Genomic DNA, 27,112 nt, shown 5'->3' with positions numbered 1-27,112 from the left:
TGGCTACATTTAAACAGCTTCATAGCTGGTTTCCGAGCACATGCTGCTTTTGGCAGCAGTTTCACGTTAGAAAACGTAGTTAATGAAGTTTCCTTGTAAGATACGGAGCTTTTTTCCCTCCCTATAGTGACTGGGGCAAAACCTCATCTTGTATTCAAGGTAAATATGGTATTTTTCTGTAGTCATATTATGGAGTGAAAAGTAAAGAGCTGATATTTTCCAAAAGGTGCCTCAAGTCTTTAAAAAAAAAGTTGAAAACTACAGGGTTACATGGGAGCTCAGCATCTCAGAGAATGGTACTGCTTTTTATTTAGGAGCCCAGGTGTATATTTTGGCTTTCCAAATAAAAAATGTTATCAGCCTCTCTAACTCAGATTCCTGTCTATACAAGGAAAAGAACAAAAATACTAATGACTTCTCTGCACCACACTGTGATTCTGAGAATGTAATCAAGTGTGTAAAGCACTTGGAATATATCAAATAGGTAGTACCCGTCCTTGAATTCCCTTTCCCTACCACACTAAACCATAGTACACTCATCTCTGACACTGGCAACTTTGTTGTTTGGTCAGATGGGCCATGTTCTAGCAAAGCACTTAAAAATGAGTTTTACTGACAGAGTTTCAACAGAATTGTTCACATGCTTAAGGTCAAGCATGTGTTTAGCTGCATGTGTTTAGCTGCTTTGCTGGATCAATGCCATGGAGTAGACTTTCTTCCAGAACACTCAAAGTATGCTGCATGTAACTCTCTCTCTCTCCTTCATTTATTCATTTTTTAAAGATTTTATATCATCCCTAGAGTCCCCATTGTGTAACAGAATCCATATAGCCAGAACCCTGAACCTGTGCAGAATCCCTTTGAAGTCAATGTGATATCGTGCAGCCTATGTTGCATTTGTTGCTGGCACTACAGACCCATCCAATTTTTGCCTGGTCATTTACTACACACTTTCACTGGCTGCCTTGTTAAAGAAAAACTTTGTGCCTACCATTTATAACGTCAGCCTCCCAACAAGTTACTGACAGATGTTAGCATGGAGGCAGTGCAGTTCATGCAGTCAAATTAAGCCATGCCCTCTCTTATAATGATGTTGCCAAGTTAAAATAAAAGCTAAATTGCAAGCTGCAAGTAAGTGCAGCCAGACTGTCTATTTAAATGGTGACAGTTCTTTTAGTAGCTCCCCCAGCCACTATTGCCAAGGTAGAGTGGAATCATGCACTCAACCACCAGTGTCTTTGTCAATTCCTTTCCATTCCTACCCTTAATTTCTATGATTCTATTCTTTTCAAAACTTCTGTCTTGCTTGCAAATTTCTGAGATTATTGCCTTATTACATGATGCCTGCTGCCACAAAGCTGGTGCTATTTCAAAGCTATTCTGTTTCTTGTATGCCAGTGAGTCTGCATTGCAAATCAATGGCAACCAAAGAGCAAGTTTAGCCTACTTTTTTCTTTTTTTTCTTTCTTTTTTTAATATAAAAAGCAAAAAAAAAAACCCCACATAAAACTTTTGGGGGTCTATTTTCTCCTTGATATAAACATAAACTCCCATTAACATTAATGGAAGGTAGGCCTGTGCACCTAATGGGTAAGATACCAAGTCACACACACACATATTGAACAACATTTACTTGTCCATTATAAATTCTTTGAAAAAAAAAAGTCTTTATAAGTCTTTGTAGTCCAGAAGGTTCTCCCATCTTTCCTCCTTTGTTGCTGTGTGGGCACAATTAATGAATTACTTAGGCTATTCCATACAGCTCAGCCTGATATTTTGTAATTCAGTGTAACTGTGTAGAAAAATTATACCAGATTGAAGGACTCCAGCCTCAGAAACTACTTTTCAATTGAATGGCATATTAAAAGGTTTCAAAGCATGGAGCGCTATTAATGTATGAAAGTAATCTTGCTGGTAAATGTCATAGAATTATTAATTCTCCTACAAAACCTTGTTCATTTATTCCAGGTGTACACATGGAGCATTATATCTATATTGTTTTCCCTAGGACCTCATTAACTAAAATCTAGTTGACGTATTTTGAAAACAATCCTGTGGGAGTTTGTTTTTTTGTCTTTTTTTTTAAAAGAAATTAAATCTACAAGTTGTAGTGAAAAAAAAAAAAAGTACAGCAGGGAGGGGTGGAAAGTCAAATAGAATAAAACAAAACACAAAGGTTCAGATATAAGTAGTTCCTGCCTGGTTTGGGACTACATTGTGACATGCAGGTGACATCTCAGTAGAAACCCTTGTGTAAACTGTCACATCCTGTTTAGTAACTAGTGAAATAAACGCTGTTTATTTTTAGTTGACAAGTCTCATTTCATACAGCAAACTATCCTGCCAAGCTCTAGTTAATTGAACTACTTAGATGAGTAATGTTAGCAGACTCAAGCTCTTGGTTTCTCAATCAGCAATCACGCTTAGAAAATTAGTAAAACAAAAAGGCCCAACCTCACAAGCTTTACCTGAGAGCAATTTTCACTCGTGCAAGTAAACTCACGGCATGAGTACAAATTATTTTTGAGTCAAGGCTGGTCCCGGAAATCGCTGGTTGCCTGCTGCCAGGTTTCTAAATTTGGAATCCTGCTGCTATTTTGGTTCCAGCCAGTTAAAACTCTTCCACCTCAGGAATGACAGTATCACTGCTAAAAGGGATCCTCAGAACCAGTGATTAGTGTGGCAATCACTATTCATCATGCTTGGGCAATGACTGCCTCCTATTTACTCCTACAGTTTATAGAACACTAAAGAAATTCTTTCATGAAGAGGAGCCTGATTCGCAGTTTTGTGCCCTGGGGGGTGGCGGTGCACAGGGCAGCATCAGTGGCGGGACTGTCAGCAGCAGCCAGGCTGACAGCACAGCAGCTGCTGTTTTCGCACCTCTCTGGCTAGGGACTGTCATTACACATAAACCAGTTTAATTGATCAGAAGCTGGTTTAAACCTATAACAGAACAGAAACTCAGTGCACATAAACCAGTTTCAAAATGGCCAAAGCTGGTTTGAGATAAACCTGGTTGAATGTAGTATCAGACTTAACTGATTTGGCTCAAACTGCTTTATGAAATCTCTCTTCCAGACCTCTAACTTGGCACCCAAGCCTGGTGCCCCAGTTGCTCCCCCTTAGCTACGGTACTGCTCAGCAGATTTGATCATTGCAAAGTAAACTTCAGCACATTCATCCACTTCTTAGATCTGGCAAGTGCTGCACTGGCACTCTTACTTTGGGTATCAGAGCTCACTGCAGTGATGATGATTCCTTGCCTTCAGTTAGGCACTGGAGGAAATAAAGGGCAAAATAATGAAGTAGCAGCAGCTGTACTTGACTATATTGCTTAAGAAACTTAATTGTGACTTACATCCATCTGTCACAGTCACAGTAGGGTTTGTGTGAAGGGTATTTTCCACACAATGCAACACAGCGCAATATGAAAGATGGGATGGAATGTTTTTGTAAGTATGCATGTGCCAACAGAGGTCTCAGTATATCCCATTTAATTGAAAGGCATAACACCGATTCCTTTAATCATAGTGTGGAGGACACCAAAACTAGAACCAGTATTTCAGCAAGCCCTTTTCAGATGTGGTTAAAGAGTTGCTGCACAACTGATAACAAAGCAAATATACTTTCCCTAGAATCCTGTGAAATGCGATGAGAAAAGGAAAGAAAAAAAGCCCACAAGGTCTCAAAAGGTATCGTTATTGCACACCGAATTTTACAAGCTTAATTTTGGAGACTGTCTGCCATGACCTTTCACACCAGTGATCCCCACCCTCACTCCCCATAGTTTGTGGGGACTATGTTGCTCTTGAGCCCGTATGATATTGCACATAGCCCCAGTAAGTTAAAATATTAAAACTCAGGTTGACAAAGAGAGCAAAACCTGATGATGCCTGCAGCAAGTTACTTTCTCAGCATAGCTGCCCTTCAGTCAGTGATGACTGGGGAACAGTTGCCTTATACAATGCCCTGAAGACATTCCACAAGAAGGATCACAATGCCATGGCTGATAGTTTTATCCATTTTATAAGAGTAAAAAGAGACAGAACCAAATTCTGGTCTTGGTCTCAACTCTGTAGGTACAACAGTAACTTTACTGACGTAAGTGAAACTGTTTTAGCTACACTGCAGTGTAAATGAGATTGGATTGCCCTAAATATATATATTTTTAATTCAAATGTAGCAAAACTTAAACCTTGATCTTGCTAATAGCATATACAAGATAAAAAGCAGGCGATTCCCCATAGTGTATACAACAGAGGTAACTTAATTAGTTACAACACTTCGGCTATGATCTGGAAAAATCACACTTTATTGGTGGCTTACCAAAAAACAAAAAACAAGCCATGAAGAAGGAACTCACATAGGAGCCAAGTTGCAAGATCTACAGGTGGATCAAATCCCTCTTCAAACCCAGAAGTCTTAGCCAGCACACAGTATATAATGTCACAATATGAAATCCAGCAAAAATTAGCATCAAGCCTGCTTCAGGACTCAAAGACCAAACAAAACACATCATTAAATTAGTTTGAGTGTAGATAAATTGGCCAAAGGACCAAGGAGATATTGAGCAAGTGAAGCCAACATGGAGAATCCCTTCAGAGGTTTCTTTTCTCATGACAGGGAGAGAGAAAAGCACTGGGCCCTTTCACAGCACCTGAGGACACTGTATAATTGCTCATATGATGGAACAGATTTCAGACAGCAACCAAAGTACAGTAAGTACAGCACTGCAAGGTCACCAGAGGAGAAAGACTTTACATAATCCCACAGCCAGCCACATGACTAGGTGCAGTTGTCATAAATGAAGTCATACTCTTAGCAGTCTAGGGAACAATCATGGCAAATGCGCTTTGCTCTGCTGCCACCCAGTCTGCTCCCCACCTGACTGGGAAGGGAGGTAGAGCAGCCCTGTGGGTGGAAGAGACAAATCCTACTGAGTAATACAGCTACAAAGCTGCTTGGAGGAGATGGGGAGGGTCAAAGCAGAGGTTCCTGCCATCCGATCCTGGGCTCCACCTGTTAAATAATGCAACTGCAGCTGTAAAGCAGGGCTGCAGTACGGGATCAAATGATCCTGTGTGTTCCTCACCTTCCCCAAGGGAGAAGGATATGGTACCTGTTGGTGCTGCAGATCCTGGTAGAGGCCAACTGCATGGCCCCTTGCAGCTTCCCTCCCACTCCACTCACACCCCTACTTTTCCCAAATCATGCTTGTATCCCAGAAAGTCAGCTGGAGTAATGAGAGCCTGAGAGGAGAAGCAGGGAAAAAGTGTAACCCAGTTTGGCCCTATGGGTGCACTGCAGCAAAAAGCTACAAGCAAAAAGAGGCTTCCCAGCATCTGTCTACCTTCCAGGGGCTGGCACCAACCAGGATCCCCCTTTCTTCGTTCCTTCAAATGAAGTGAATCAGATAGCCCCTTCTCCTTCTGCCCCTGCCACCTCTCACCACCTTGAACCTGGGGTTCGGCCAATCCACAGAATTGTGCCATCCAGTGACTGCCTCTGATCAGTGCAGCCTCACCCCCACCATGGAGGAGGTCTAGCTGCCAGGGTCCAACTTGCTCACCCACAGCAGCAGTGACAGCAGCCACTGGCACACAGAGACTGGCTCTCATGTGCACGCGCGCACACACACACACTCTCTCTCTCTCTCCCTCTCTCTCCGTCACCACTCCAGAACAGTGGGAGCTGCAGGAAGCCTGAGGCTCAGGGACACGCCATCATTTCCTACCTCCTCCCTCCTCCACTACCTGACAATGCTGCCCCTGTACCTGAGTGGCTTTGTGGAATTGCTTCTTCAGCCCTGCTACAGACATCGTGGGATGCCGCAAGAAATCTCCTGGGACTCACGAATGCTGCTTCTGCTGCTGCAGGAAAAGAGAAAGGACCAGATGGCTGGCTGCAGCTGAAAGGGGAGATGATTTCTCCGTCTCCCTCACTAGCTGGCAGCTCCCAGATCCTCTTTAGCCCACCGAACAGGGTATCAGTCGGTGGTGCAGAAACACCCTGACGTCAGAGAGAGGAAATCCAGCCTCTTAAAGGGGAAACTTAGCATCCCTTTTCCCTCCCGTATCCTGTAAGAGCAAACCCAGCTAAGAGCAAACCCAGCCTTTCCCATTTGTTCGCACAATGGCAGCAGCCCTGATTTCCCTTTAGCAGAATTTTCATTGTTATTTTTTTTTTAAATACCCCCATAAAACCCAAGCATAAAACAGCTGCAACAAAAAAACCACTTTTTACTAGGCATTTAAAACCCTGCAGTGTTTCCAATTAGGACAGAGATTCCCAAACCACTACAAATTAGTAAAGAAGTAACCATCGCAAACATTTTATGTTTCTTTATTTTCTATTAATCATACATGCCTGCCACTCTGCAGGCCCTGCTCTGGATTTCTGGCCTTGTGTCCCTGTGCTAACTAGCCAACCCCTGCCAGTTCCTTTCTGCACTATTAGTGTCGTCCAAGGACTGCAGAGGAAGTTCAGATTTTGCTATAATTAGGCCATCCTCTTCAAATATGCGAACCTAAACATGGGCACTTAACTCCATAGCAGGGCATCAGAATAAAAGTGGCATAATTTTCCTAGATGCTCAACATCCTCCACTAAAAATGAGTGGAAGACAGGCAGTTACCTCAGAGAATCTAGCCACTTACTGCAGCAGTTCCCTAAACATACAGGTATTTGATTTTATGCATGTGAAAATTCTATTTATTCGTGTTATATACCCAAGGATTTAGGCCTTATTTGGTGTGCCTAGTAGTGGAGCTCAGTGTCTAATTTTTAGGCACCCAGATTTGAAATCTGGTGTAATATCCCATTAAATCTCTCCTGGATTATTTTACCAAATGAATGTTAATGACAGATAAAGAATAATCTTAAAAGGTCAAAAATCTGTTGAGCTGAGATGGCCTGTCAGTTAAGGCACTCTCCGGTCTGCCACCTACTACGTATCAGGGAGTTACCTGCCACCTCCACACATTCTTTTTCTTCCTGCCTCAGCATCAAGTCTTCTCTAAATAAGACTTTAGGAGGAAGGGTCAGCAACCCCTGGCACGCGTGCTGAGCATGGCACACGAGGCCGTTTTGCTTGGCACGTGACCACCAGTCTGGACTCTAGGCAGCTGCTGCTAGCCACAGAGCCTGGGCTGCTCCCAGCAGGCGGCTGCGAGGCTGCAAGCCCTGCTGCATCTGGAGTATCTGCAGCCCGAGCACCATGGCTGGCAGCAGATACTCCAGAGCCTGGGCTGGCTGCAAACAGCTGCTGCCTCCCTGCCCTGGCCAACGGATGTAGTGCTGGCACCTGCTGCCTTCCCAGAGCCCAGGGCCGGGAAACAGCCAGGGCCAGGACAGGGAAGCAGAAGCTGTTTGCAGACTCTCAGCTGCAGCCTACTCAGGTTCTGGGTAGCTGCTGATAGCCACAGGGCCTGTGTTGCTCCCAGCAGGCAGCTGGGAGGATGCAAGCCCTACTGCAAGGAGCCCAGGATCCATGGCTGGCAGCAGCTACCCAGATCCTGGGCCAGCTGCAGCCGGGAGGCTGCAAACAGCTGCTGCCTCCCTGGCTACCTCCCAGCCCCAGGCAGGCAGCAGGTGCTGGCAATGCTCCCCACCATGTTGCCTCTGTAGAGCAGCATGTGGAAACTGGCATGGCAGGGCACAGTGGGAAGGTACACAAAAGCTGCCTGCTGCCCTGAGGTCCCTGCTGCCCTGGCCACACTTCCCCTGCAGGTGGGGGCAGCAGCAAGGCACACAACAACTCTGTGCTGCTGCCCCCGTGCACACAAAGGAAGTGTGACCAGGGCAGCATGGAGCTTTCAGCAGCAGGAAACTTCCCTGTGCAGCCCCTCTGTGCACGTCTGCTCTGGGTTGCACGCGCTGTGCTTTAGAGGGCCCAGGGGAGGGCAGCAGGGCTGGGAGTGCAGCGTGTGTGACCCAGAGTGGCAGTGCACTGAAGTTCTATTTATTGTCACCAGGTTTACAATTTTTAGAAAATCTGGTATTTCCCATAAAAAGGCAATATTTATGATTATACTAATATGCTGTGCATCCTGCTGTGTACCCCCCGCCCTTGTTTTGTTTTGCTGGCATGTTGGCACTCTGGCACCTTCCAAGGTACACATTGTGGTTTTTTCAGCACTCTGGCCAAAAAACATTGCCTACCCCTGCTTTACAGAGGCTGAAGACAATGAAAAGTAAAAGGAGCTATTTACAAAACAAATGATTTGATATTCCTTCAACCAACTGAGAGACAGGAGCAAAGGATGCTTTCTACATCTCCCTGCTCTTTTTGAGCAAGTGAAATGGTAGATATAGATATACCCACATACATACATACATGTACACACAAAGACATATATATATGGAAGCCAAGTTGCAAGATCTACAGGTGGATCAAATCCCTCTTCTAAACCTAGACGTCTCAGCCAGCATATCTATAGATAGACATATTTATGTGTGTATACATGTATGCATACATACACACAGACAGGCATCTGGGGGTTTTAAAAATAAATATATAAATATTTTTTTAAACCAAAAATGTCTGTTGTGTAATTATAGGTAAAGAAATATTGCTTTAAATAAACACTAGAGGACATGGTGGCATGGGAGCAATCCTAAACTGTCCCAGAAATGGACTGGATGACTGTTTTCACACCTTTCACAAATGTGTAAGTGATTACCCCATCTTGCCATTGATTTTGCATATTGTAGCAGGTCTGGGGTTTCCTCAGACAGGCTTCTGCCACTTGGCAGCCTGTTTTCCTTTCTGGCACTCTACAACATCTCCCACCTCACCTGTCATGCCTTGTTACCAGGGATAAAGCTGGGAGGAGGTCCTTGAACCAGAACACTCTCAGTGCCCTGCAGTAGTTCCCAACCACTCCAGTGTCCTTGGGCCCTGCAGAAGCCCCCCACAGCATCATCCCCCTTACAGTCTTGCCCCTTTTAGCAGGTTCTCAGCAGCCTCCCCCAAACCCCCACAGCTCCCTCATGCTTCATTTTACAGATTAGCAGACTGGCTCTCCTTCACAGTCCCATCAGAGTAACTTTCCTGGGTCTAGGCTGAGTCATATTCTAATAATTTCACTTAGCTTCAATTCAATTCCCCTTTCAGCCCAAGAAAAAATCCCCTGACTGACTCTACCCCTTCAAGACACCAGCCCACCCCCACTTCCCTATCAGGGCACAAGGGCTTACTATTAGCAGGCTTACTGCTCTGCTCCTTCCCTGATAAGCAGCAGGGGTTTCCCCTTACTGATTACTTTGCTTACTGCTCTGCTGCTTGTGGTCTGCCCTTGCAGCCTGCACCCTGTTAGCAGGCCCACAACTCTGCAGTTTGTCTCATTGCAGCCTGCACCCTGTGTTCAGTACCAGAAGTTAGGGGCCCCTATTACAATATGAATAAAAATAAACCATATTTAAATATTTAAGAAACAAATATCTGCCCTTATCGGTTAAAAATAACATCCTAAATTTAATTCCACTGACATCTGCAGTTGCTTTACATTACTTCAATAAGAGAACATCATTAAATGGAAGAAAATCTTTTGCTCCAATGAGAAAGATTATAGAATTTCCCACTAGCCACATTCCTGATTGTATGAGTGTCCTAACACAAAGTAAAGCAATACTTACATTTTTTCTCATCATGTACAACTGTGGCAGCACCTTAGAGATTAGACCATAATAACTGATTTATAGCAAACGTTTACAATATCTTATGTGAAACCAGTTAGGGTGATATTGTTGCATACCACACTCCTTACTTTCTACCCCTTCATCCAAGGGATACCGTAACAGGTCGCTCTTCCCCTTCCCCGCACCATCTTCCTAGCACTCCACACCTTGCATAAGCGCCCTAGGATCCTTCTTTGGGGTTCTTATGCCCCGCCCTATATTCACCTGCCACGTCTTGATGGAAAGTAAGGATGAGTTCTTGTGAGCAGGAGGCTGCCTATTGTATTGGATATGTTGGGGCCTTTCCCCTATTTGCGACTGACCCCTGATTTTCTCTAGCTAGGCCTCCCCATCTAAACCCACTAAATAGGGTTTGACTTTGAGGCTCTAGCCTTTTCCATTGTCTTGAGGCCCGGGGACCCTTTTTCCTGCTCCAACCACAAGGTCCAGGGGGCCCAGGCATCAACCCCACAGCTGGAGGCTGCAAGCCCAAAACCAGCGAATGAACCCAAACCTGCCACCTCCCAGGCCACCAAAAAAAAAAAAAAAAAAAAAACACCAAAAAAAAACCAAAAAACCAAGACCAGAATAACACGGCACCACAGGCACACAAGTAAAAGAAAGAAGCCTGAACTATACAAGCAGCTCTGGAGACTGGTAAGGGGTGGAGCAACCCTGGGGGCTTCCTTTTACTTGCTCCAGCAGAGCTCCTTCACCCTTTGGCTGCCAGCAGGAAACTGCCTGCCTGGACTAAGTCCTGGGGGTTAAAAGGGAGCCAGGCCCTGCCCCTTCTAGGCAGCTGACCACTAGCAGGTGTGGGTCACTGGCTCCATCCAGTTGCCCTAGCAACTGGCACCTGAGTGGTTATTCCAGCTCTACAAGTAGCAGGCATCTTAATGCCCTGATACAGATATATACAGATTCATCTGGACACCTAATAAAATAACATTTCCATTCTTAATAGGAGTGCCTAGCTCTTGTAGGCAGATTTCATATCTTATTATCTCTTTTATTAGAAGACCTCAAGGTGCTTTGTGGAAGAGATCATTATCGTCATTTCCCCTTCCTTCCCTGCCCCCCCGTTCCCACCTGTATCTTTCTCTCTGGACATTTCCCCAAAAAGTTGAGGGTGGCTTAGAAAAAATCCAGATAAAGCAGATAAAATAAAAAAATAAAAAAATAAACAAATCCCAAAAGAATATCTAAACTTGTCCACACTCACTAAAAGCCTGCTCAAATTAGAGAAAAGTCAGGGATGCACTGAGGTCCCAGAGGGGAGGGGAGCCAGGGGTCCAAGGAGAGTAGTCACTCCTCAAGGAGACAATCCTGCAAGCCCAAAGACAGCTAATCCCAACAAGGACCAAAGGGAGCAAGAGGGCACACAAGCCCCCATGGCTCACCAAAAGCATCCGGAAATGTCTCCTAGCAAAAAGGGAGGTGTACACCCAGTGGAAAAGAGGGGACATCACCAGGGATGTCTATACTGCAGTTGCTTGGGGATGTAGGGGGGAGTCAGGAAGGCCAAGGCAGAGTTGGAACTGGGACTAGCTTCCCAGATTAAGGACAATAAGAAGTCCTTCTTTAAATACATAGGGGGTAAAAGAAGGTTCCAGGTAATGTGGGGCCCGTGCAGGACACGTTAGGAAATTTGGTCATCACACCAGATGATAAAGGCAACATATTTAATGATTTCTTTGTCTCCATCTTCCTAAGCAGGGACCGGAACAGCCACCCCCGCACTGGGCCCCCCTCAGGCCCCAGGGGAGGTGCACCTGGGCCAAGGGTGAGTGAAGAACAAGTTAGGGAACTTCTGGAGGGGTTGGACGTATTCAAGTCAGCCAGTCCGGATGATCTCCACCCTAGAGTAATAAAGGAATTGGCCGAGGTCATTGCAGGACCCCTGGCGTGGCTTTATGAGCACTCGTGTGCTCTGGTGTGGAGCCAGAGGACTGGAAGACGGACAACGTGGTTCCCATGTTCAAAAAGGGGAAGAAGGAGGACCAGGGAAACTATAGGTCAGTTAGTCTTACCTTGATCCTAGGCAAGCTGTTTGAGAAAATTATTCTGGCACACGTCCATGAGGGGCCAGCAGGGGACTGCATGCTTAGGGGCAACCAACACAGGTTCATCAGTGGCAGGTCCTGTCAGACCAACCTGGTGGCATTCTATGATCAGATAACCAAATCATTAGATGCAGGGGTAGCAGTGGACATAGTCTTCCTGGACTTTCGGAAGGCCTTCGACATTGTCTCTCACCCTGTTCTCATTAAGAAACTGGGGGACTGTGGTGTTGACACCCACACAGTCAATTGGGTTGTCAAATGGCTGGAGGGCCACACCCAGAGAGTGGTGGTGGATGGGACATTTTCAGCCTGGAGGGATGTGGGCAGTGTGGTTCCGCAGGGCTTGGTCCTCAGGCCCGCACTGTTCAACATCTTCATCAGTGACTTGGACAAGGGGGTAAAAAACACCCTGTTCAAATTTGCTGATGACACTAAGATGTGGGTGTTGTGGGAACGCTAGAAGGGAGCAATAGGCTACAGTTGGACCTAGACAGGTTGCAAGGGTGGGCGGATGAGAACAGGATGGGATTCAACACCGACAAGTGCAAAGTGATGCACCTGGGAAGGAACAACCGGCACCATACCTACAGGTTGGGGAACTCCCTTCTCGTCAGTACAGAGGCAGAAAAATATCTTGGAGTCATCATTGACTCCAAGATGAAAATGGGCCGGCAGTGTGGGGAGGCAGTCAGGAAGGCCAACTATACCTTGTCATGCATCCACAGATGCATCTCAAGCAGGTCTAAGGAGGTGATCCTCCCCCTCTATGCGGCACTGGTCAGGCCGCAGTTGGAGTACTGCATCCATTTCTGGGCGCCACACTTCAAGAGGGATGTGGACAACATGGAGAGGGTCCAGAGAAGGGCCACTCACATGATCAGGGGACAGCAGGGCAGGCCCTATGAGGAGAGGCTACGGGACCTGAACCTGTTCAGCCTCCACAAGAGAAGGCTGAGGCAGAAAAATCTAGTGGCCTGTTACAAACTAGTCAGGGGGGGATCAGCAGGCACTGGGGAAGTGTCTGTTCCCCTGAGCACTGCCAGGAGTGACCAGGAATAAGGGTCACAAGCTGGTAGAGGGTAGATTTAGGCTAGATATCAGGAGGCGCTACTTCACAGTCCAGGTGGCTAGGGTCTGGAACCAACTTCCAAGAGAAGTGGTGCTGGCCCCTACCCTGGGGGTCTTTAACAGAAGATTAGATGAACAACTTGCTGGGGTCTTTTGACCCCAGTACTCCTTCCTGCCATGGCAGGGGGGTCGGACTAGATGATCTACTCAGGTCCCTTCCGACTCTAGAAACCATGAAACTATAAAGGTTTTACACTGCTTGCCCCAGATGATTAGACTCAGGCCTTGGAAGGTGTCAAATAGGTGGAATTTCCAGAGCTGAGGAGCAGCAACCCAGAATACATATTTTGGCCAAATGAACTTGGCACACAGATGATACTTGAAGGAGGTTGCTCTGTTGACCTTTGGGGTTGTGATGGAGCATAAGGAAGGATGCATCCTGCTAGGTATTTAGGACCCAGGCCATCACTCATTGGCAGTGTCCCTCCAATTCCCTAGGGCACATGCCTGCAATCCTCACATTGTCTCCCAGCATTCCCTGCTCTGAGCCACATAGCATGAACCTTGAAAGTTGACTGGTGCAGGAGAGGAACAAAACACAGCTTTAAAAGCAATATCCTCTTGCTGCCTATACAGTAGGGCTGTGTGAAGCTTCAGTCACTGATTCAATTTGGCAGAGATTTGGCCCGATTGGGTAGCCAAATCTCTGAATCAAATCAGGAAACCCTTTAATCTCTTTGAATCAAATTAGAACCCTCCAAATTGATTCAGAGAGACTGATTTTGGAAAGATTCAATGATTCAGACATAGACAAAGCTTTAAATGTTTTTCCTACATACCTCAAAGTACCAGGTGGCCTGCAAATGCTGCAGTGATGGAGCAGATCACAGGTGGGTCCCTGGAGCATGGGCAGGTCCCCAGCATGCTTGGCAGTAGACCCAGAAGTGGACCAGAAGCACTTCTGGGTCCACTGGCGAGAGCACTGGGCCCACCCCCCATCCCCCCTGCTTCAGGGACTGGGGGTGGCACCCAAGTTCCCCCCACAGCTGATCGCCAAGCTGGGGGTGCCACCCTGTGTGCTTGGCAGTGGACCTGGAAGTACTTCCTGTCCACTTCTGAGTTTGCCACCAAGCATGCAGGTGTCTCCCCCACACTCCTGTGGGACGCTCCATCTGTCCCACCATCGCAGCACTCATGAACTGCACCTGGTACCTCAAGATATGCAGAAAAAATATTTAAAGCTGTATCTATGGCTGAATCACCAATTCTCCGAATCAGTATCGAATCTTCAGATTCAGATTCAGCCAAATTGAATTGGGACAGTGATCCAAATCAACTAACTGAATCACCGTCCCCAATTTGGATCGAATACTAATCAAATAGAACCCATTTTGCACACCCCTACTAGAATTATATTACCTATTTCCAGCCTGATTTGCCCTAGCCAGCCATAGGTGAGAAACATGATGTTAACCCTGGCTGGCTAGGACTGGTGGCACATAGGTAACACCTTCTTCCTCTCTTTCTGCATGTCTTTTTTTTTTTTTTTTAAACTCTAACAGCTGGTGTTGGCACTCCAGGTACCATCTGGGTACTAACTTGCAGGCACAGCCCTTACATCCTTTAGCAGTCCAGTCAAGTGAGCTGTAAACACTACTAGACCTGTAATTGATGAGACAGGTATTGTTTTGGCTCTGCCATCAAGGCCTAAGCAATAGAAACTAATGAACTAAAAGCCAAATCCCTGCTAGCTGGATTGTTAGTTGTGTGAATGTCCTGACAGCTTATAAATCAAGTGCAGCAGCTTCATTATGGGAGACTCTCTCTGCAACCAGGGATATGGGAGCTCTACTAAGCATCTCACCAGCTATAGTTATTTATATTCAGATATGTACAATTCAATATGTATGCAAATGCAGAACAAAGTAATTAAGGAAAATGGGCAAAAATATTCAAATAATCCAAGTGACCCAGTAGACAAAATTATATTTTCATGACTGTCAGTGGGGTATAGTACTTGGAGTGGCTATGTCATTTACAAAAATGGAACTTAGGGTCCTAAGTCACTGAGGTATTTTAGAAAATTTTACCTTAGATGTCTATCCTGAAAAAAAAAAAACACACACACACACAAAACAAAACAGGCAAACAAGAATGGGAAATTAAAATAGCCTTAGTTTCAGCCTAATAACAAAACCCTTGGAGCCCAATCTCACAGTCACTAAAAGCCATGAGAAGCCTCTCATTGACTTCAACATTACTGTTAATGTTTGTAATGCATATACATAACAGAGGGCCCTGTTGTAAAATCCAGCTTTGGGTGGTAAGCTAATCAGCAAGTATCCTGCTAGCAGCTAAAAGCTCAGAAAGGAGACAAGAGAAGGGTGAGTGGCTGAAGGATACAGATTTGAATCCAGATAAGATCGCTACTAGTAATGGCCAAAGCTAAAGGGCCTCTCTTTTGGCCTGGAGAAGGGCTAAAGGTTTGGTTTTGCTCATTTACTGTTTGTTAGGTGCAAGGACTATCATTTGTTATCATGTGGGTATGCTTTATTAGGTGAACTCCAAGGTGGGGCAATAAGTGGCTCTACGCTTGACTTACTATATGTGTACACCAATCTGCTGGAATTCTTTGATGGTATTAACAAACATGTGGACAAATAATATTTATCATTAAATGCTCACATACATACGCATGTCCATAGTGATAAAAATTATTATGGGTTTTCATAATATATCTGGATTTTCCAAAATGTGCTTGACAAGATCCCTAATCTAAAGCTTTAAAAAAGCTGAGTTCTTGTGGAATTTGAGGAAAGGTTTTTTCATGTATTAAGAGCTCGTTAAAAGATAGGAAGTAAAAGGTAGGGCCAAAGGACCACTATTCAACATGGAGAGAGGTCAAAAATGGGGTCCCACAAAATGGGGTCCCACAGGCCTCCCCTGCTATCAAATTTCCAATCCTCATGCACCTGCCTCAGCCCTTACCAAGTCAGCCGCACATGGAGGCATTGGGCCCCATTCCCACATGGCTGGATCAAGCCAGGGCCCAATACAGGAATGTGGGAATAGCCTTACCAGGGCCTAATGCAGTTGCATGAGAATGCCCCTGCCAGGCCATTCTCATGCATTTGCCTCAGGCCCTAGCCAGGCCATTCCTGCCATTCCCACAGATTGGATCTGGCCCTGCCCATCTGGCCTGAAGGCCAAAAGGGTCAAGCACCACTGCTCTAGACGCATCTAAATGATGTTCAATGATGTTTCTATAAAGCTTCCGTTCCTGCTACTGTTGGAGTCAGGATACTAAGCTAAATGGACCACTGGCCTAATACAGTATGGCATTTTTTATATTCTTATGACAGAAGGCTCCATACAGCGACAATCACCATACAGCCAACTATGGATGCCAATCCGGAAACCATCATCAACATGAAACATACCAATTCTTGGGATATTTGCTTATGTAAATGCAAGACAATATCAGTTTGTATTTCAAAGAAGCAGGTTTCTCTCTCTTATAGAAAAGGTTGAAAAATGTGAATTAAGCCATAGAGGCTCCAAATCAAAAACAAAACGGGGGAACCCCCTACTTCCTCTTTTAAATCTTACAATCTTAAGCCAATTAAATGACTTCTTGGAACCCAACTCAATTTTTTTTAACATGGATGGTTGGCATTAGTGTTCCTATATCAAAACCAGCCTTCACTTTAGCTGCACAGAACTCTGGGTAAACTTCAAACTCTCAAAGTCTCTGCTGAGGCCTACAGCTCTAATCTCATCTCTCATCACACAAGTTCCCTGCTCTGTTCCCTCCACACTCCAAGCTGTTTCCCTTTTATCATTTTCTCACAGTTGCCTCTGGGCACTTGTAAATGCCATGGAGTTGTAATCCCCGAGGTGTTATTCTATGCTTCCTAAATTGAAAGAGTGAATTTTTAATTAAAACCCAGTGTTTCAATTTTTGTGTCACATTATGATGTTGGATTGGGCTCAGAGGCAGCACCCGGCCCAATCCAACTCTTCCCCAACCCCTAGGTGGGGCAACACCTGGCAGTACCCCCCCAGGCTTCTAGTGGGCCACCACAGAGGGAAGGACTAGGACCCCCCAAAGTTCAAGGGCCACTTGGCCTGCTGGCATCTCATGCCCCAGCTGTGGGAAAGGTAAGCAGGCTTCGTCAGAAAACAAAAAAGAATTGGGCCCCTTGCCACTTCTGCTTTAAGCAGGTGCCTGCTGAAGGTCCAGTAGGTGTTATCCAGAGGGGGGTTGCCAGCAGGGCCTCTGGGTGGATAGGTGGTGTGGCATGGTTCTGGTCCAGATGGAGAGGGCATCCCACTGGGTTTGTCTTCACTGCCCCTTTTTATAGGGGCAGACCTTGTGTGACCTTAGGGACAGGAAGCATGCCCAGGCAAGGGTCAGCCCCTGGCGTACTGAGCATGTGTGCTCCATGCAGGGATGTGCAGTTTTTGGGTGTCAGGAATGGTGGGGTACAATGATAGAGAGATGCTAGTTCTGCAGGGTCTTTTGTCTTTCAAATGCTGTCTTGTCTCTGTTCCTGGGTGCAGTCCATGATTCCTGGATGAATCAATGTGAGGTGATAGCCCAGTCTTTACAGGTCATTTAGTAGAGGCCTGCTACCATTGTATTTCAATCATTCCCAAGTCACTCTTATTCATCTGGGAACCAGTTTACATGGGAGGGGTATGTGACTTATACAGCTGTGACACAGGGGATGCCTGGGCAGAGGACACAAGATGGAGACTTGACATTCCTTTGGTTCACTTACAAACACAGGCCTCCATAAAATATCCATATGAAACAATAAAAACAGTACAAAAATGATAATAATACAATATACAATAGTAAGAATCAATACATACCTAATAATAATACAGTATAAAACAGTGGATATACAAAACCAAAAGCTTGCTACCAAATAAAATGTTAAAGCTTATCCTAAGTCTGAGCTCACTTATGCCTTTTTCTTTTTTAAATAAATATATAGATAGATATAGAGATGCATTCTCTTCCCTTCCCCACTTATTTCTGGCTTTTCTTTCTTTCCCTCTCTATTCCCCATAAAAAAATAAATAAAAAAAAAAAAATTAAAAAAAGAAAGAAAGAAACTGGAGGTTTTGCTACATATATCACCTATGCTCAGGCCTGAATAGTCAAACTGGACATCCAAAATGAGTATATGCATGTGAAAGCTTGTATAATTCAATCCCAACTATGCAGTTGGCCCAATAAAAGGTATCACTCTATGAAATCCTTGCTTTATGGTGGTTGCTGTCTTTGCTTGCTTCCACACAATCTATATACAATTATTCTCTAATGTCATTTTTAGCTATCACTTTTGTTTTAAAGCATACATATACACACACACCAAAAATATTATTTCACTATATTTATAAAAATGCATAATATTAGTACATATACTAATCTCATTTAGTTTATATCTGTTTCAACTAACTTCAATGGTGCCCCTTGTCAGCTAGAGTAAAAGACATTAGTTTTCTATCTGCTCTCTATTCCAGCATACCAAGATATCTGTGACTTCTTTCTTGGAAAAAAAACAGTAGAAATAATGTTTTGAACGTACTTTACTCTCATTCTTTTGACTCATGCTTTTAGGAAATTGTAGCATACAGTAACAAATAAGTTATTTATTTTCAAGAATGCATTGTCCTCTATATGAAATATTTACTTGTAGCAATATCAACTCAAATTTGAACACTGAATTTAACTGGCAAAGACTCAACACTTCTGTACAATGCACACAATGAAAAACCTAACTTTAGTCAGACAAACACAAAATAGTCCGCAGAGCATTGCGGAAACAAAAGCTAGGGACAGACATTACACATAAAACTGGTTGAAGTGGTCAGAAGTGCAAATAAACCATGAAACCAGTTTGCAATAAACCTGGTTGAATGTACCATCAGACTTAACTGATTTGGCTCAAACTGGTTTATGCAAGATCTATCCCAGACCCCTTCCGGGTTCAAGTTAAATAAGAGTCCCCCAGCATCCCAGCATACTCTCTGGGCTGGGCAGGGCTCTCTACTCCAGACATCTGGGCTGTCCCCTTCCCTTTTCTCCCTGGCTGCAGCTCTGACAAACTTATAGGCACAGCAGGGTCTGCCTGGCTTCCTCTGCCCACACCTCCTCACTTCTGGCTGCTCAAGCAGGGATCCTCCCCTCCCTCCCACAGCATGGACATAGCCAGCATGTGGTATGTTAGCTAATGCTAAGACATGTCTGTGTAAGACATATAGGGCAAAGGCAGACAGGACAGTGTCCATTTAGGGCTTTTTGGAGCTAATCAACAGGTAGCTGGTAACGTCCCTCCATTCCTTCCTTGGAATGGAGGTTAGTCTAACCTGCCATTCTGGTCCTTGGAAAAAGCTGTTTCAAAAAGAGCTTGAATGCATAAGAGAGTCTTTGTGTTCTGATGGGCTGATAACAGAGCATTTATCTGCTCGGTTATCAACAACAAGGTGGGGAACCCCTGCCTAATTAGAGCATCCTTCTGGGGCCTGGCCAAGTCCCCCCTTATCTCAGCACTATGGAAGGTAAGGGCGGGCTGCTTTAGCGCCCCTCCCCCTCCCAAGCTTCTAGCCTAAGCCACTGCAGGCATGTGCCCAAATTTCCTCAGTTCAGAGGGGATGTTGGTATGGTTACAAACTGGTTCATCCTAGCCAGGTTAGACTAACCTGCAAAGATTGAATCAATTCAGGCTCAGGGTTTTGTAATGTATATACTTAGCCTAAATCTACAGTAAGACAAAGTACACTCTGAAATCTTTGAATGGGTATCTATGCATCCTTTGGCATTTATCGGGTATTTATACAATCCTCATGCAATTGTCTGATCATCTTCCAAACATGAATGGATTTTATTCTCCCACTACCACTGTGAAACAGTGGAAGTAGAAACCCTACTTTTATAGAAAGAAAATTATGGGCCAGGGTAGATTAAGCACCTTGTTCACCATAATCAACATCCAGGGATTGAGTCCCAGTTTCCTTACTTCCAGTCCACTGTCCTGTGCATTGGACAATCCTTCCCTGCAAGCACATGAACAAAAACAAGAACATCCCCAATTATACAGCTCCCTGCCTTGAACATTTTGATACTTCCAATTATAATGCTTCCACAGTCAAGTAAGGCAACAGATTTGTTTGTAACAGGGCAAACACAGCCCTGTTCCTTTGATGTTACAAAGTTGCAAGTATGGGGGGGGCGGAGGAAAGAATCAGGTCAGGGACAGGGCAAAGTTAATTACTTAGTAAACACAGATGAGAAGGGGAAAATCACACCCAAGGTGAATGTTAACTGATTAGGAGCCAACAGCTACTTAAGTCCACAGCAGGTGGGTTTTCTTTGCCCCCTGGGGCACAGTGTGGAGAGATTCAACAGGGACACCAAGAGTGGCAGATTCAGTGTTGAAGCAGCTTGCTGATAAGACCAGCTAACCAGGTGAAGGTAACCATGACAACTGGTGAAGCAAGGAGGTGAGGAAGAGAAGAGAAAATTACTGGCTGAGAGAAGGTCCCATGGAGAAAGGATCCACTGGTACCAGCAGGAAAGGGAAAAGAGAGTGTAACTGATTGGCTTGGGGGAGTAGGCTACACTGTAGTGGAGGGCAAAAGGACTGTGAGCTGTGAGAGCAGCCGGGGTTCTCTACAACCCATGGGGAAATTACTAATAAACCAATTTTCTTTTATCCTGCTTCTAGGGTGATTTAGTACACCCTCGCTGACTGGGGAATTAACTTCTTATTCTTCCATTATTCCAAAGTGTGGCAGGCAAGCCCCAGGGAGAGGATTTCATTATTCACCTTCACCCAGCCACACGTGGTGCGTTGCCTGGGAAACAACAAATAACCCCAGCAGGATGGAGTCCTTGGAGGTCCAGAACCCTGCTGATTGGCAACAAGTCCACACCTTGATGCTGAGGATTTTCCAAGGACAACAAGTCCAGATGGAGGGGCTTATATGAATGAGGAAACAGGAAGCTGAGGCCAGGATTTGGCTGTTCACACAGCAACAAGACCTCAGTGAGAAAATTGAGGCACAGCAGGTACGCTGGTCCTGAGAAGTGGGGGGAGCCCCAATGCCTAAGATGTGCCCTCAAGATTATGTCAAAGCCTTCTTAGAGGCTTTTGGATGATCAGCTATTGCAGCAAAATGGAATCCCAACACCTGGGCCACCTGAATCGGACCCCTACTGATAGGACCAGCACAAGCAGCTTATTGGGCATTAACCCCGTCTGAGGCTAGAGATTATAACAAGGTCAAAGCTGCAATCTTGTATCACCTGAAATTGACTCCTGAGACATACAGACCAAAGTTTAGAGGCAAGAAGTGTGGGGAGGAACTTCAGCCATGTTTACTCAGTCTATTTTGGAGAGTCAGCCAGTCAGGAGGAAGAGGAGTTAGATTTGGATCAGATAATTGGAGGAAACACCTTTAGGGAAGAGCAGACCCAGGAATCGCTTTATCAAAACATTCTGTGGGAACATCTGGCAAAGAGAGAAAATGAGATGCTGGACCCCAACCTGATGACAGAGCCCAAGATTCAAGGTAAGGGATGGCATTCTATACCGCATGGAAAGGGGAAGGGATGGGGATGAACGGACCCAGGTATTGGTACCCCAGTCTTATTGAAGGACCCTGCTCTGGGTGGCCCATGGCCTCTTTATGAGAGGGTATATGGGGAGCGATAAGACACAGGCCAGGCTGACCAAGCAGGTGTTCAGGCCTGGGATCTATAAGACGGTCGAGCGGTACTGCTGGGAACATCCATCTTGCCAAACCACCCCAAGCTTCATTAATGCCTCTCCCATTGGCTGGGGGACACCTTGATTGGATAGCCTTGGATGTAGTGGGCCCCTTTCTGCAGGAGTTGGGCAGGATACCAGTTTGTCCTTGTAATTGTAGATTATGCTACCCGGTTCCCAGAGGCAGTCCCACTATGGTCTGTGACAGCGCCCAAGATACCCACTTCATCAGTACTTTGGCTATTCCCCAGGAAATCCTAACAGACCAGGGAAAAAGTTTCATGTCCGCAGTCTGTAAGATATTGCAGATCAGACAACTCCATACATCAGTGTACCATCCACAAACAGATGGTCTTGTTGAGTGCTTTAATCATACTCTCAAAAACCAGGATTTGAACCACAATACAAGACGATCTTAGTAAGTAGGAAGAAATGTTGCCACCTTTGTTGTTTTCAGTGAGGGCAGACCCATAGGCATCTAACTCAATAGTCACCCTGGCTTTAGTCAAGTCCACTGCAGTTATCTAGTCAATTCTTTGCCACTGCCAGTCAGGATAAGTCAGGTTTCTCACCTGATTTATCCTGACTAGCAGTGGCAAAGAATCAAGCTAAATGTCTCATTCTTGCCTATCAGTACCAGATTGGCTACACTAAGCAGATGTTAAACACTTCCACACTATCAACTCCCAGGAGGCAGAGCACTGCAAAGAGGTAAGCACAACTTTTACTTGCCTAAATTACCTAATGGTTACCACAATCTGTCCATCAGAAGGCAGCCCCACCAGCAAAATACCATGTAAGTAAGCCTTTTGGGCGGAGAGCAATGCCGCAGTCTGGGGGAAATTAATGATAGTTGTATGGTCGTGTAATCCATGCATAAAAATCTAGACCTGCCTGATTCATTAAAGATCCAGAATACTTTTTCCTCATTATCTGCCATGACCACAAAGCGAGCATAAACTCTTACTTAAACTTTCATTCATGCTAGAATTTCCAGCTTCTGGAAAGTGAATATTGTTCATTCCCCTAGCCTGTCTTTCACCCACTGACTCCTTAATCTTAACTGACTGGCTTTCTTGCATGCATACCAGCCTCTGGCTTATTTACTATTCATTCCATCCAGGAAGACCACGCACCAACTGCAGATGCTTCCTCAGCCTGACAAAAGGTATTTATACCTGGATGTCACTGGATAGGGTCCCTAAGGATGACCGTGTTACCCCTAAGGCACCTTGATCATGCCAATTCAGCCCTATGGGAACCCTCTATTCTCACCTGTCACGTCTTAACGTAATTATAAAAAGAGAGGCTGCCTTCCAGTCTACTGGGACACGGTTCTGATAGACCTTCTGAACCCTGTGGGTTTCCAGACCCCTTGTGGGTCCTGTTTCACAGTGGATGTCTTGGGACACCCCAGCCTTATGGGCTATATGCATGGCTCCAAACTGCCCTTTACTAAAAGTCACAGATGGTATTGACATAATGTCCCTCTGAAGCCTTGATTTCATTCGGCCCTCGGGTTGTTACAGAGCTCTGTGCAGCCCTGTTTTGGTCTCTGCGCCCACACTGGCACCGGGGCCTGTTAACCCCCCACCCCGAACACTGTGCCCTCTGGTGCTGAGGCCTGTGCACCCCAAATACCACACCCTCTCTTGCTTCAGGGTCCCCCCACTGTAGTGGGCCCCAGAGAGGCCTCCTCCTTCCCCAATAGCCTCACCCAAACCACTGATATTCTAAACAAAAAGTAAAAAATGCAAGCCCCTAGGATATAACATAACTCAAACAGCACAAGGTGTGCTCTGCCCATTAACATTACCAGGAGCAGAACTTTGTTCACTTAGTCTAGGAGGTCTCCTTCCCCCCTGGCTTCTGGCAGAGAACTGCCCTCTCTAATTCCAGCCTGGGGTGTATATGGGCCCAGGGCCCTGTCCCATCTGGTCAGCTGACCAGGTGCAGGCTAATTTGCTTGCTAGCCTGTTGCCCTGGTAACATGTACCTGGGCTTCTACTTGTGTCTTTGGGCTCTCCCCAGGCATTTTCTGCTCTAAGAGCAGCCACCTTAGTGCCCTGTGACACTGGAAAGCTTGAAAAGAAGAATTTTTCCAACCATTTGAGTTGGTCTAATAAGATATCAGATTTGCCCAAAGAACCTTATCTGCCATTGTATTTTCAGTTTGTAACATTAAACTTAAGACATGCCTTTAACGTGGCTGATTTAAAAAATTATGGAGCTTCTAAGGAAGTTATTGTATTGGTCCCCCAAGCAACATTCATTGCATAACCAGCTACCATCCCAGCCCCCGACAATACTTCATTCTGCTTTGCCAACTGGGGAGGTATGTGGGCATTAGTAAAGAATGTGTTCTCAGCTATCTGTGCATTGGAAAGGAGTTAAGAGGAGTAGATAAAGCAAGAGATCTTGTGAGGTACTCCAGCCAGGGGCATTATAAAAAACAGGCATCCCTTGGAATTTCAGATGATCACCAGAGCTCTCTTCAGCACAAGGCAGTTAACATTTCATCTCATGAGGTAATTGAATATGAGGAGCAAACAGCACATGACAACGCAAGAGCTGTAGTAGTGCACAATGATGCAGTCCCATGTCAAGGATATTTACTTTTTGTAACCCTCACCCCCAGCAGGGATATAACTGGTAGCCTGTGACAGGTGGCTGCCCTAAGGCCACCCTCCGTATCAGCCTATCCACCCGTCTTAGATAGACTGCCTGCTTATCTTTCCTGCCATGCCTTGCTAGTAAATAATTGAGTTGTTTATTAGGTGGGGGGCTGCCCTTAGTGCACTCAGCTATACCAAGCGGTACGTACATACTCCAACCTTCCCTACACATGTCTCATGCCTTGCAGGTGTTACTACTATCATTAACTCCATACACCCCTGTCATTGAGCCCTCTGGCTCCCGTCTCTCTGCAACACACAGGCACCGAGTTCTCTAGTGATTGGCTTCTTCTGACTCTCTCGGATGAGTACTCTGTGCCTTTCTGCTGGGGGCCTGGTTCTGCATCCTTCTGGTGCTATGGGTGCTGTGCCCCTCTGGCTGTACTCTTCTGGTGTTATGCATGCTGTGAAGCTCTGGCTTCACCTCTCTGGTGCTATGGGCTCACCCCAGCCCTGTACATGTGCCCTCTGATACTATGGGTTCACCAAGCCCTTCTGACTGTACCATCCTGGCACATACATGCACTTTCTGGTACTCTAGGATTGCTGAGCCCTTCTGGCACTATGCTCGCTGTGCCTGACACTGGGCTCTACCATATCACATGCCCCCTCTCTCCAGACACTAAATGAGGCCTCCAAACCTCCTCTTCTAGCCTCATTCAAATCCTCCAGAGTAAACAGGAACATAAACACAAGCCCTTAAGCTATAACTTAAATAGTAGCAATAACAGCAGTGCTATGCCTCTTCAAGGGAAAGAGCTTCTACTCAGAGTAACATACCCTATTCTAGGTACCTGGGAGACTCCCTGTAGTCATATAACACCAAGATAGCAGAGCAGGCAGTACTGGAAGAGTTAGCCAGGCACCACCAGGTCTCGAGTAGCTTCAGCAGGCAGGAGCTCCTTCCCTATCAGTTGCCAGAGACAGTATGTCTGCTAGCTGCAGCCTGGGCTTATATATCCCAGAACCCTGCCTCCTGCTGGTTAGGTGGTGTCAGCAGGTGTGGCCAATTACTCCCTTAGGCTGTTACCATGCAACCTGCAGCTGGGGAGCTCTGTTTGGCCTGCAGAGCTCCCTAGGCAGGCTCCTTCAGCCTTAAGGAGCAGGTACATCTTAGTGTCCAGCTACACAGCCGTGTTGGTCTGAGACAAAAAGAAATGCAAAATTCTAGAACTGTTGGTTCAAAGATGATAACTTTTATTTGACCAACTAAGAAATTGCAACAAAAAAAATCAGTTTTTTACCAGCTTTCTTGTGTAGCATGTTGTTATTACCAAGCTGCCCTTTGTGGGATGGAACCCTTTGCAATGGAGATTTGTGGTGTGAGCCAGCCCTGCCTGTAGCACTCTTGTCACCCAATGAAAAATAGTGCTGAATAACATTTGTTGTCTAATCATTCAAATTGCTGTGTGCTAAACAAACAAGTGTATTATCTGTTGTCAGTAGCATAACTGGGAAACAGCCCTATGTTGTCTGACCAGAGGAACCAAAAATAAACAATCCCACACCACCCAGCTGGGGGAGCTTGGTAGAAAGAACTGCATGTCAACAAGATGGAGAAGATGGGTGCGGGGATACCTGGGACAGGTAAAACCACCTTCCTTCCTTTTCCCTGGAAAATTTAAACACCCGTTCCCCACCACTTTCAGTGTAAGGGAGTTTGGTCCGGGACATGAAATGCATTAGTTACACATATTTCTATTGTTTGTTTAGCTTAGATCATATTTGAGGTAGCGATGTCTGTCAGCAGCATTATCATGCGGCGTTCATAGATTCATAGACTGTAAGGCTGGAAGAGACCTCAGAAGATCATCAGGTCCAGCCCCCTGCACCAAGCAGGAAATACAACTGGGGTCAAGTGACCCCAGCAACATGACCATCCAGTCTCCTCTTGAACATTTCCAGAGTAGGTGATTGCACCACCTCTGAAGGGAGCTTATTCTTCAGTCTGGACACTCTGACTGTGAAGAAGTTTTTCCTAATGTTGAGTCTGAAACAATCTCCCAGGAGTATGTGGCCATTATTCCTTGTTTTCCCCAACAGTGCCCTGGTGAACAGCTGTTCACTGAGCCCTTGATGTACTCCCCTAATATAGCAGTAAGCTGCTACCAAGTCCCCTCTCAGCCTTCTCTTTTTCGGCTGAAGAGTCCCAGGTCCCTCAGCTTTTTCTCATATGGCTTTCCATGCAAGTCTCTGATCATATGCGTGGCTCTTCTCTGGACTCTCTCAAACTTGTACATATCCTTGTTAAAATGCAGTGCCCAGAACTGGACGCTGTGGTCTGACCACTCCAGCTGTGGTCTCACCAATGCTGACTAGAGCAGAAGAATCACTTCCTTGGTTTTGCTGGAGAGGCATCAATTGATGCATGGCAGTGTATTAGCTGCCCTGCTGGCTACAGCATCACACTGCCGGCTCATATTCATACTGTGGTCTACTATAACCCCCAGATCCCTTTCATTCATCATGCTGGTCAGTTTGATGCCACCAAGCCTGTAGGCGTGCAGGAGGTTGTTCATCCCGAGGTGGAGCACTTTACATTTCTTGATGTTGAACTTCATCTGGTTTCAATCCACCCAAACTGCTAGCCTGCCTAGGTCCTCCTGTATCTGTAACCTATCTTCAAGCATGATCATACTTCCCCATAACTTGGTGTCATCCACAGACTTGGCCAGTGAGCACTTCACTCCCACATCCAAATAATTGATAAAGATGTTGAAAAGTACTGGACCAAGCACTGACCCATGTTGGGGTCGACACCGCTGGCCACTTCTTGCCAGGATGACACAGATCCATTCATTAGGACTCTCTGGGTCCCATCCTGCATCCCACCCACCTGACT

At 45.6% G+C, this 27,112-nt stretch overlaps 1 protein-coding gene across 3 annotated transcripts in view; it reads right to left on the bottom strand.

The window, feature by feature from the left end:
- Window positions 1–6,067, bottom strand: part of SH3GL2 (SH3 domain containing GRB2 like 2, endophilin A1) — a 233,710-nt gene extending 227,643 nt beyond the window's left edge. For 2 of the 3 annotated variants that reach the window (XM_090038769.1, XM_090038768.1), the window contains exon 1: window positions 5,778–6,067. Coding sequence is in view for 1 of the 3 variants with exons in the window: in XM_090038768.1 (XP_089894894.1) it covers window positions 5,778–5,822 (45 nt within the window). In the remaining 2 variants the exon portion in view is untranslated. The remainder of the gene's footprint in view (window positions 1–5,777) is intronic. The other variant, XM_090038770.1, reaches the window with a different exon arrangement.
- Between the last annotated feature and the right edge of the window lie 21,045 nt (window positions 6,068–27,112).

This window comes from Crocodylus siamensis, chromosome 3 (genome assembly GCF_052110815.1).
Source record: "Crocodylus siamensis isolate JL-2025a chromosome 3, ASM5211081v1, whole genome shotgun sequence".
Classification (NCBI taxonomy): Eukaryota; Metazoa; Chordata; order Crocodylia; family Crocodylidae; genus Crocodylus; species Crocodylus siamensis.
The sequence above is the reverse complement of the archived record's forward strand: the minus strand, read 5'-3'. Positions and strand labels throughout refer to the sequence as shown.